The 12896-nt window shown below is 39.7% G+C and overlaps 1 protein-coding gene across 4 annotated transcripts in view; it reads right to left on the reverse strand.

Annotated features, from left to right (window-relative positions):
• The window catches only part of ddr1 (discoidin domain receptor tyrosine kinase 1), a 247406-nt gene that overhangs the window by 61328 nt on the left and 173182 nt on the right, over positions 1-12896 (reverse strand). For all 4 annotated transcript variants that reach the window (XM_039769984.1, XM_039769982.1, XM_039769983.1 and 1 more), the window contains exons 7-8: positions 3934-4120; positions 3365-3611 (exon numbers count right to left, since the gene is read on the reverse strand). In XM_039769984.1, coding sequence (XP_039625918.1) covers positions 3365-3611; positions 3934-4120 — 434 coding nt within the window. The remainder of the gene's footprint in view (positions 1-3364; positions 3612-3933; positions 4121-12896) is intronic.

Here is a 12896-nt window from a genome sequence, read left to right on the forward strand (position 1 = left end):
CAGTGACCTCATAACCCCCCCACCCCCCCCAATGTCACTGTTGAGGTAAGTAAACCTCTCAACATGCTGAAACTCTATCTGCAAACAGACACGCTGCTGTTGGCTGTGCCCAAGAGGCCATTAAAGGCCTGGATCTTGTTTTTTATCTAGGACACTAGCAAGTCCCAACACTAAGACTCCTCGCTCAGTCTCTCAAGACCCCTGATCAGAGCCTCCATTGACTCCATGAAGATCACAGCATTGTCAGCAAAGTAAAGATCAATGAATGCCCCACAGCGGCTAGACCCCATGATCTTGCCCAACACTCAGTCCTTGCAAGCATTGAACAGAGTAGGAGCAAGAACACACCCCTGACGAACCCCAGAATCGACTAGCAAAAACACAGGGGTTCTGCCTCCGATGATCAGGAAGTTGCTGACCCAGTATCCAAGGAAATCATTTATTTCTATAACATTGTCATGTAACGATGCGGGTCTTAGCATCTTTACACTTACTGCATGTCTCCTTTAAGATTGATTTTAAAATGCCTTTAATTGTGTATAAACAATTTAGCACCTTCTTTAATTTTGTCTTTCCCCCTACATTCCTAAGCTCAATCTTGTATCCTCTAACGCTGGCTTGCATATTATTCAGACAGTAAAACATTAAACAACTGTCAGTCAGTCATTCTCCAACCCGCTATGTCCTAACACAGGGTCAAGGGGGTCTGCTGGAGCCAATCCCAGTCAACACAGGGCTCAAAGCAGGCACAAACCCTGGGCAAGGCGCCAGCCCACTGCAGGGCACACACACACCAAGCACACGTTAGGGCCAATTTAGGAATGCCAATGCACCTAACCTGCATGTCTTTGGACTGTGGGAGGAAACCCATGCAGACACGGGGAAAACATGCAAACTCCACGCAGGGAGGACCTGGGAAGCGAACCCAGGTCTCCTTACTGCGAGGCAGCAGTGATACCACTGCGTCACCGTGCTGCCCACATTAAACCACTGTTGAGGTGGAATTTTATTTTCATGCAACCAAAATCCAGAATAATGTACTTTGCCATTAGAAACACACCAGGCCAGTACAGCTAAACACTTAAAAAAAACTACTTAAAATCTGTCTCTTTGAATTTGGCTCTTTCTTAATCTTCCCTATTATCATAAAATGTAATTTTATTTTATGTTTCATGGACTGGTCACTAATCCCCAATTACTTTTGTTTTTTTTTCCCTCAATCCTTGATGGTAATATTATGGGTCAGTTCTACCTTGACCAAGTACACAGTAGCCACCTATGACTCTGAGAAGATGAACAAAGCTCCTAAACTTTCATAATTTTGACACACGTATGTACCCAAAAGGGGCTGGACAGTCTTTTAGTCTTAGAATCCTTTAAGGTTTATTCTCTCCAGTTTTTGTTTTCTACTTCTGCATAATTATTTGACCATTGCACTTGTTTATTAAACTGGATGTTTTGCTTCGCTTTTCTACTGTATTAAAAAAAACCTTTTACACATTAATGTTCTTTAGTAGGGCGGCATAGTGGCACAGTGGGTAGTGCTGCTGCCTCGCAGTTAGGAGACCCGGATTCGCTTCCCGGGTACTCCCTGTGTGGAGTTTGCATGTTATCCCCGGGTCTGCATGGGTTTCCTCTGGGTACTCTGGTTTCCTCCCACAGTCCAAAGACATACAGGTTAGGTGCACTGGCGATTCCAGATTGTCCCTAGTGTGTGCTTGGTGTGTATATGAGTGAGTGTGTGTGTGTGCGCATGCACGCCCTACGGTGGGCTGGCGCCCTGCCCGGGGTTTGTTTCAAGCCTTGCGCCCTGTGTTGGCTGGGATTGGCTCTAGCAGAACCCCCCCATGACCCTGTAGTTAGGATATAGCAGCTTGGATAATGGATGTTCTTTAGTTTTTCCATTTTCTTTTTGTAACTCTCTTTAGCTACTACTGTTGGAAAGCATTTTGAGCTACCTTCATGAATGAAAACATCCTATATAAATAAATGCTACTGTTGAAGTATTTGACTATGTACTTAGTATAATGTCAATATTTAAAACATCTTTATTTCCATGAGATTAAACGTTAAAACAGTTTAAACAGAAATAAAATCTAGATTGAATGTCTTTGGTCTCTTCTGAACTTGGGACTAAAAGGGACAGACAGGAAGGCGATGGATGATGCAGAATGGCTCACTGATCCTTTGCTTCTGCCCTCAACCAGAAGACCTTGAACCAATGGAGGCCATGTGACATCAAGGAAACCCTGCCCCATGCCTGCCTCAGCCAGCAAATCCAAGATAAAAGAGCTAAAGAACAGAAAGAGATTGTCATATTGAAATCAGCTTAGGAAATCAAGAAATCGCTGTCCAAAATTCTTATAGCAGTTCTTATTTGCTATAAAAGCAACAACAGCTTCATTAAACAGGTTAACCCATGGCTCTCCACCCCATTTTATGGATTGGTCTTTTTGTCCACTGGGCACCATTGACAATATATACTCAGCAAAAAAAGAAACGTCCTCTGACTTTCAACTTTTTTTACTTTCAGTAAACTTAATGTGTAAATATTTGTATGAACAGTAAAAGAGTCAACACCATAAGACATAAACTAAAAATGTTTCACAATGTGTCCCTGAATGAAGGGAGGCTCAAAATCAAAAGTACCAGTCAGTATCTGGTGTGGCCACCAGCTGCTTGAAGTACTGTAGTGCATCTCCTCCTCATGGACTGGACCAGATTTGTCAGTTCTTGCTGTGAGATGTTACCCCACTCTTCCACCAAGGCACCTGCAAGTTCCTGGACATTTCTGGGGGGAATGGCCCTAGCCATCACCCTGCGATCCAACAGGTCCCAGATATGCTCAATGGGATTGAGATCCGGGCTCTTCCACTGCGAGGATGATCAGCTGTCCTTCCTGTCTCCCTGTAGCGCTGTCTTAGGTGTCTCACAGTGCGGACATGGCAATTTATTGCCCTAGCCACATCAGCAGTCCTCATGCCTCCCTGCAGCATGCCTAATGCACGTTCACGCAGATGAGCAGGGACCCTGGGCATCTTTCTTTGGGTGTTTTTCCACAGTCGGTAGACAAGTCTCTTTAGTGTCCTGCATTTTTAGAACTGTGACCTTAAATGCCTACTTACTGTAAGCTGTTAAGGTCTTAACGACCATTCCACAGGTGCATGTTAATTATATGATTATGGTTAATTGAACATGCATGAAAAACATTGTTTAAACCCTTTACAATGAAGATCTGTAAAGTTATTTGGATTTTTAAAACATTATTGTTGAAATACACAGTCCTGAAAAAGGGACGTTTCTTTTTTTGCGGAGTATATAAATATATACCATCATCAATTAGTCTTCAAAGATGTAGACTCACCTGAAACAAAAGAGATTTCACTGATAAGCAGCCAGTTATCTGAAAAAAAGAACTTGCAGCGGATCATTTGACCAACTCTTTCTTGGAGTGGCATGATGATGGTACGAGCACTTGGATCTTTCATGTCCACTGCCACAGACAAACTGACTTTATCAGGCTCCCACTGAGTTACTAGGTCCCGCTTAAAAATGCATTCTGCATAGCGAAAGATCTTCACTTCTTCCTGGTAACGATTGTTACAGTGTACCTATGAAGCATAATAAGAGATTTTTGAGAATGCATGAGAATAGGTCAAGAAACATGACGACAATTATGTACTATTTCAAAATGAAATATTCATAAATTAAAAGACGAAATGTGTATCTGTTATATCTGCTTGAAGCAGACACTTTTAAATGTAACTGACTGAAAAACGCACAAAGATAAAGGCTGTTTTAGTTCAACATAATTGACCTATTCATGGTAGCACATGGACAGAAGGAAACCTAATGTTCTTACTGTTTGTACTGCCTTTCTCTTAACCTTTGATATGCTTATTGACTTATAAATTTTTAGGTCTGTTATTGCACCTGCATGCTGTAAAATGTGCGTAGCTGGTCAAAATCAAATTCCATCTCCACATAGGCCATTCCTGCTGCTTCACGGTTCCAACCCACATAATCATAACCAGGCCACACTCTTAATTCCTTGGCTTCTAGGAAATCATCCAGTCCCAAAACTCCATCAACAAGTTGGCCAAGCCCACCATATTGAAGCCTAGATAAAAAGGAAAGACACAGCTGTTAGTTGAACCTTAAATTATTCTTTCCATCCCTACCTTTTCTATTTACATGACACCTTTAGTTAAGCAGTACAAAGGATAATAAGGTTTGTTTACTTTTTCCAAGTTACACTAATATAAATAATGCCATGTATAACAATTATTTAAAAATTTAGGGCAGCTACAGAAGTACATTACTAATGAAAAAGATATCTACTAGAGATTGCTGCTGTATTTTAACAGTAGGAGAATGGTCAAGGAGTATTTGTAGTGTATTATGAAGAGCAAAAGCAAAACAAAATATACAAGGAAATATACAATCTTAAAAGGTCAGTAAAATGCTATAAGTTATTAAAGGAACACTAAATGTAAAGATTATGCATCATTTAGCAAATCACAAGAAGTGCATATGAAAGACAAGATACAGTAACTCTTTCTTTGTCTGAATCTTACATATTTTTAGCACACAGTAACCAGAATTTAGACAGGGATGCCTGTGTTTAACTAATATGCCAGACTTTTCTGAGGATGTAACAAAAGCAACTGAATAGAAGCTTTGAAAATTAATTTTGATAGGGTAACAAAAAAAAGAAACCTGCAGTGCCTTCCATTAATATTGACATTCTTGGTATATAAAAATGTTTCATTATACTCTCCATTATTTTATTTGAGTTATAGGTTACATTTCTGTTAGTATTTTGAAGGAATGATCAAGGAGATAGACTTTTTTCATAGGCCATTTTGCTTCGTTTACCCAAGAGTATCAATATCAGTGGAGGGCACTGTAGACATTAAAGTATAAGAGGCACATATTATATGCAACATGTATTTAAGCACACAAAACAAGTTATGGTATGAAAGATATTTGGATATAGTGTGGAAACTAAGCTTAAGTTGAATAAAGCACTTGTGATACAATTGGTACTGGTTGGACCATTGATTTCCAAATCATAAGGGGAACAAGACAGTTTGAGGCAAAGCCCAAAGGGGAGCTTTTCTCATTACTGTAATGTATGGAGAATAAAAATGATTGTGTTGAATTATTTCATTTTGCTAAACTGAGATTAAATGCCAAAAAATTATAAAAGGCTCAATACCACCATTTATATTATAATCATGTAATAGTAGGATAATGGACCGAGTGACCATGATGGATGCAATGAGAGGTTGCCTGAAGAAGGGCCTGAGTTGCCTCAATAGCTTACATGTTGTAATCTGGTCAGTTAGCTAATAAAAGGTGTCATTTTTACTTCACTTCTCATTGCAATATTATCATGGACAATGGCCATACAAATTAAAGATAATTCATTGTAAATTTTACATAAATGTTAGGAAGTTTGTTTTTTCCCCACTACAAAGAGGACTATGGACATATGACATGATTTACTAGGACTGCAGATGAAATTAGCACCCATATTCTGGTTGAACAACTCTGGAAGAGTGGAAGAGTGCCAGCGTTGAAAGATAGCTAATAAGAGTTTGGTATAAAAACTGGAAAAAAACTGCTGTATAAGGCATATAAGACTAAAGACTGCAAAGTGAATCGTAGTGCGTATGAGAACATGAGGGCAACCATTAAGAAGGATATCAGAGAGGCTAAAAGACAGTTGGAGAGGAATATAGCAGATAAGGTGAAAGAAGACCCCAAGAGATTCTTTCAGTATTTTAGTAGTAAAAGAACTGTTAAGGAAGAGGTCAAGTTCATCAGGAATAGTAAAGGGGAATTAAAAAGATACAGACAATGAAATAGCAGATGCCCTAAACTTATATTTTTCTGAGGTGTTTACAAGTGAGCAAGTGGATAACCTCCCAGAGGTAAATGCAACTACTAAGGAGGTACTGAGGGATTTGGAAATTGAAGAGGGAGAATTGCTGCTCAGATTAAATAAGATGAAATCAAACAAATCACCAGGCCCAGAGAATATTTATCCTCGCGTTCTTAAGGAGGCTAGTGAGTACATATATAAACCCTTGACACATATTTTTAGGAAGTCACTGAGCACTGGAGAGATTCCGAAGGACTGGAAAATGGCAAATATCATCCCATTATGTAAAAAGGGTGACAAGACAGATCCAAGTAACTATAGGCCAGTAAGCTTAACATGCATCACAGGAAAATTAATGGAAGGAATTAAGGATAAGATTGAGCAACATATGGCAAGGACAGGAGTTATTCTGAACAGTCAACATGGGTTCAGAAAAGGGAGGTCGTGTTTTACTGACAACACAACATGTTGGAATTCTATGAGGTTGCAACAAAAGCATACAATCAAAGTGGAGCTTATGAGATTATTTATCTGGACTTTCAGAAAGCATTTGATAAGGTACCACATGAGAGGTTGAGCATCAAGTTAAAAGAAGTGGGAGTTCAGGGTAATGTTTTTAGATGGGTGCAGAATTGGTTCAGACACAGGAAGCAGAGGGTGATGGTGCGAGGAACCTCATCAGAACTGGCCGATGTTAAGAGTGTTGTTCCACAGGGGTCAGTGCTAGGGCCTCTGCTATTTTTAATATAAATAAATGATTTAGATAGGAATATAAGTAACAAGCTGGTTAAGTTTGCAGATGATACCAAGATAGGTGGATTAGTAGATAATTTGGAATCCGTTATATCATTAAAGAAGGACTTGGATAGCATACAGGCTTGGGCAGATTTGTGGCAGATGAAATTTAATGTCAGTAAATGTAAAGTATTACACATAGGAAGTAAAAATATTAGGTTTGAATACACAATGGGTGGTCGGAAAATAGAGAACAGTAATCCCTCCTCGATCGCGGGGGTTGCGTTCCAGAACCCCCCGCGATAGACGAAAATCCGCGAAGTAGAAACCATATGTTTGTGTAGTTATTTTTAGATATTTTAAGCCCTTATAAACTCTCCCACACTGTTATTATTAGAGCCCTCTAGACATGAAATAACACCCTTTAGTCAAAAGTTTAAAATGTCCTCCATGACAAGACAGAGATGACAGTTCTTTCTTACAATTAAAAGAATGCAAATAGATCTTCTTCTCTTCAGGAGCAGAGAATTTTAGAGGGAGAGAGAGAGCGCTCGCAAAGAAAAGCAAACAATCAAAAAATCAGTACTTGTGGTTTTAAGTTTGCCGCGGCATTTTTTAAGAGGAGCGTCAGTATCTTCTAAGCAAACAGCCTCTGTGCAAACAGCCCCTCTGCTCACATCTCCTCCGTCAGGCAGAGAACGTCAGAGAGAGAGCGAGATTAAAGCAACAATCAAAAAATCAATACGTGTGCTTTTGTGCTTTTAAATATGCCGAGCACCGCAATAAAGCAGCATTTTTTTAGAGGAGCGTCAGTATCTTTTAAGCAAACAGCCTCTGTGCAAACAGCCCCTCCATCAGGCACAGAGAATGTCAGAGAGGGTGAGAGAGAGGCAGAGACAAGCAAACAATCAAACTCCGCGCGGGATGCATATCTTATAGCATTGAAGAATTTTAGTTAATATGTAATACATGCTCTGATTGGGTAGCTTCTAAGCCATCCGCCAATAGCGTCCCTTGTATGAAATCAACAGGGCAAACAAACTGAGGAAGCGTGTAGCATAAATTAAAAGACCCACTGTCTGCAGAAATCCGCGAACCAGCGAAAAATCTGTGATATATATTTAGATGTGCTTACATTTAAAATCCGCGATAGAGTGAAACCGCGAAAGTCGAAGCGCGATATAGCGAGGGATTACTGTACACACCTTATGAGAAGGATTTATGAGTCATAGTGGACTCTAAGCTATCAACTTCCCAACAGTGTTCAGAAGCCATTAAGAAGGCTAACAGAATGTTAGGTTATATAGCACGATCTGTGGAGTACAAGTCACAGGAGGTTATGCTTAACTTTTATAATGCACTGGTGAGGCCTCATCTTGAGTACTGTGTGCAGTTTTGGTCTCCAGGCTACAAAAAGGACATAGCAGCACTAGAAAAGGTCCAGAGAAGAGCGACTAGGCTGATTCCAGGACTACAGGGGTTGAATTATGAGGAAAGATTAAAAGAGCTGGGCCTTTACAGTTTAAGCAAAAGAAGATTAAGAGGTGACATGATTGAAGTGTTTAAAATTATGAAGGGAATTAGTACAGTGGATCGAGACTTGTATTTTAAAATGAGTTCATCAAGAACACGGGCACACAGTTGGAAACTTGTTAAGGGTAAATTTTGCACAAACATTAGGAAGTTTTTCTTTACACAAAGAACGACAGACACTTGGAATAAGCTACCAAGTAGCGTGGTAGACAGTAAGACGTTAGGGACTTTCAAAACTTGACTTGATGTTTTCTTGGAGGAAACAAGTGGATAGGACTGGCGAGCTTTGTTGGGCTGAATGGCCTGATCTTGTCTAGAGTTTCCTAATGTTCTAATATAGTAAATATTATATATAAAATTAGAGAAAGCATGTCATGTGTGTTTACCTTGTTGTTCATTCCTCTATGGCTACAGTGAACACATACCAATCTTTCCACAGGTTTTAATCTGCAGCTCTAGTAACTGCATATGTTTTACGCCTCTCAGTAAAGACCAATTGTGCTGAAACTGCCATGTTAAGTGGTTCTTTTAATAATGAAGCACAAAAACTTAATTTTTCTTTTGTAAAAACTTGATTGCTTTGTATGGATTGCAATAAAATTAATAAAAAGGAAAAAAAAAAATGAAGCACAAAAAATAAGTTACATAATCACAAATTTCTTAGCAGTTACAGTAAGTGCAAGTGTAGTTGAGATTTTCTTACTTAAGCAAATAATATATTACCGAATGTCTAAATTGCAGTTAATTTGCAGTTTGCACCCCTCCACAGAAAAAGAACCCACAAGTGTCTCTGAAATAACATGAAACTGACAAAAGTAATTGGCTCCAATCATTGTTTGTTTTAAATTTAATAAAGATCGAACATTGCTTTAAAGGTTTAATTCAACAGAATACTTCATATAATAACACAACTGAAAATGGCACGGACAAAAAAAGATCGGACCCTTAAGCTAATATTTTGTTGCACAAACTTTTGAGGCAATCACTGAAAACAAGTGATTCCCATAGTACTCAATAAGATGTCTGCAACTGTCAACAGGTAATCTGGCCCACTCTTTTAGAGCTCCAGCATTGTTAGGTTTGAGGGGTGTCTTCTCCACACTGCATGTCACAGTTCTTTCCATAGATGTTCAGTAGGATTCAGAACAGGGCTCTTAGAAGTCCACTTCAAAATAATCCAATGTTTTGTTCTTTGACAATATTGGTTGCTTTTAGCTTTGTGTTTCGTGTCATTATCCTGTTGGAGGAACCATGACCTGTGATTGAAACAGACCTAACAGACACTATGCAGTATGTTTTGTTCCAGAATGTCTTGATCTTGAGATTTCATTCGTCCCTGCATGGACTCAAGGCATCCCTTGCCAGACATAGCAAAGATGCACCAAAACATAACGACGCACCTCCATGTTTCATTGTATGAATGGTGTTTTTTTTAAAGCTTCATTCTTTCATCTGCGAATATACAGTTGATGATTTGCAAAGACTATGTTTTTCTTTCGACAGTGGAGTTCTCCTGGGTTTTGTTCTATTGAGCCCACTGTGAAAGACTTTGCAATCAGACACCGATGGAGCTTGACCTTGAAGTTCAGTTCATATGTCACTGGAAGATGTCCTTACTTTTTTGTTTACCATTCTCTCTATCCTTCTGCTCATTCTGAGGTCAATTTTTCTCTTGCTACCATGTACATGGAGACTGCTTAGAGTTGCATTGACCTTAAACTTCTTGAACATTTGCAACTGTTCTCATAAGAACACCAAGCTGCTTGGAGATAGTGGAGATGGCAAATTGATTTTTTTTTTTTTAAGAGACAAATACATCCTCAGAGGTCTCTGCAGGAATAATCTGAGAATCTTTGAAGGCTTTCTTAACACTAGAATCCCTGAAGCCTACAAAAAAAAAAAAAAAAGCAATCCTGGGCAACCTTAAATTCTTTCGCACCTCTCCATCAGCATCTTTTATTTTGCAAATGTGTCAATCAACACAAGCAGCAAACAGCCAGCTGTCCTATCCCCCCACTGACACAGCTGAAGTTCTCCAAGCTCAAGTCTCTTTAAATGGGTGTGAGATGTCTGGAGTTGTATGGGGTAAATATTATTATGTGGAATACATACATTTCATGTGTGTTCCATGTCTATAACGATCTGGGTAAATATAGGATGACAAAAAATGCGAGGCAAGAAATGCTGAACACATACCTAAAACGTAAACTTTTTCATGTTATAGTACATGTATAATGTGTGAAGACTTTAGTCCAAATATCAAATAAACATGTGCACTTTTATGTAAGAATATAGCTAAAGAAAAAAAAACATTCAATTTACATGTTGCTGTCAATGAGTTAAAAACCAAAGCTCAAATGTCAATCAACAGAAAGCTGATAATGGTTTCTTGGATGGTGCAGTAGTAAGAACGGCTGAATTATAACCAAAACAATCACCCCGCAACATCTCCTGGCGGCACCCATGGTACCCAGCAGGGCTGTGAAGCGGAACTCCAGATCCCATGGTGCCCTGTGGGAATCCGGGGCACCTCTATGCTGCAGGGAAGCTGCCAACTAGCGTCGTAGGGGATGCAGTATCCCAAAGCAGCTGCCTTCCCCCATGCTTCCAATTCAGGGGCATCCCAGCCAGGTTCAGGTGCCGGCTGTCTCATACAACAGGTAGCAAAAATTTACACCGGGTGTTACAGACTCAACTTAAAGCCGCCTTCTTTTTGGGCGCATACACTGTCAGCATGGCACTGACAGATTTAAATTCTAGCGTGGGGAATTGCACGTGTACTAAAGTTACTTTAGCTGCAGGTGGCAGTTCCTATCCCATTTTGCTTATGGTGCCAAGTAGAGTTGGGTTGTGGTGCAGCAGTCTATTAGCTGGCAAAAGCACTGTAAAGAAACTGTCCGTTATGGTTCTGCCTTTACCCAGAGACTAATCCGTAAGCTTTATGACCATAGTCTCGGAAAGTCTCTCCTGTGGGACAAAAGGGATCTTTTACCAAATAAGGAGTAGCATTGTACATGTACTTTGTCTCCAAATCTGCCACAATACAAAACTTTATACCAAATTTGTTAGGCTTGGTTGAGATGTATTGCAAGAAAGGACAATAGACCTTGGTTGGAAATAGTTGATCAACAGTAACATGATGCCCTGGGTTTAGTTCTCAAAACGTTGCCAGATGTCCGAAATCACAGCAAATCTGACGAGAACAGGCCATTCAGCCCAACAAAGCTCGCCAGTCCTATCCACTTGCTTCCTCCAAGAAAACATCAAGTCGAGTTTTGAAAGTCCCTAACGTCTTACTGTCTACCACACTACTTGGTAGCTTATTCCAAGTGTCTATCGTTCTTTGTGTAAAGAAAAACTTCCTAATGTTTGTGCGAAATTTACCCTTAACAAGTTTCCAACTGTGTCCCCGTGTTCTTGATGAGCTCATTTTAAAATACAAGTCTCGATCCACTGTACTAATTCCCTTCATAATTTTAAACACTTCAATCATGTCACCTCTTAATCTTCTTTTGCTTAAACTGTAAAGGCTAAGCTCTTTTAATCTTTCCTCATAATTCAACCCCTGTAGTCCTGGAATCAGCCTAGTCGCTCTTCTCTGGACCTTTTCTAGTGCTGCTATGTCCTTTTGTAGCCTGGAGACCAAAACTGCACACAGTACTCAAGATGAGGCCTCACCAGTGCATTATAAAGGTTGAGCATAACCTCCTTGGACTTGTACTCCACAGATCGTGCTATATAACCTAACATTCTGTTAGCCTTCTTAATGGCTTCTGAACACTGTTTGGAAGTTGATAGCTTGGAGTCCACTATGACTCCTAAATCCTTCTCATAAGGTGTACTCTCGATTTTCCGACCGCCCATTGTGTATTCAAACCTAATATTTTTACTTCCTATGTGTAATACTTTACATTTACTGACATTAAATTTCATCTGCCACAAATCTGCCCAAGCCTGTATGCTATCCAAGTCCTTCTGTAATGATATAACGGATTCCAAATTATCTGCTAATCCACCTATCTTGGTATCATCTGCAAACTTAACCAGCTTGTTACTTATATTCCTATCTAAATCATTTATATATATTAAAAATAGCAGCGGCCCTAGCACTGACCCCTGTGGAACACCACTCTTAACATCGCCAGTTCTGATGAGGTTCCTCGCACCATCACCCTCTGCTTCCTGTGTCTGAGCCAATTCTGCACCCATCTAAAAACATCACCCTGAACTCCCACTTTTAACTTGATGCCCAACCTCTCATGTGGCACCTTATCAAATACTTTCTGAAAGTCCAGATAAATAATATCATAAGCTCCACTTTGATCGTATCCTTTTGTTGCCTCCTCATAGAATTCCAACATGTTAGTAAAACACGACCTCCCTCTTCTGAACCCATGCTGACTGTTCAGAATAACTCCTGTCCTTGTCATGTGTTGCTCAATCTTATCCTTAATAATTCCTTCCATTAATTTTCCTGTGATGCTTGTTAAGCTTACTGGCCTATAGTTGCTTGGATCTGCCCTGTCACCCTTTTTATATAATGGGATGATATTTGCCATTTTCCAGTCCTTTGGAATCTCTCCAGTGCACAGTGACTTCCTAAAAATATGTGTCAAGGGTTTATATATGTACTCACTAGCCTCCTTAAGAACACGAGGATAAATATTATCTGGGCCTGGTGATTTGTTTGATTTCATCTTATTTAATCTGAGCAGCACTTCTCCCTCTACAATTTCCA

This window comes from Polypterus senegalus, chromosome 11 (assembly GCF_016835505.1).
Source record: "Polypterus senegalus isolate Bchr_013 chromosome 11, ASM1683550v1, whole genome shotgun sequence".
In the NCBI taxonomy this organism is placed as follows: Eukaryota; Metazoa; Chordata; class Cladistia; order Polypteriformes; family Polypteridae; genus Polypterus; species Polypterus senegalus.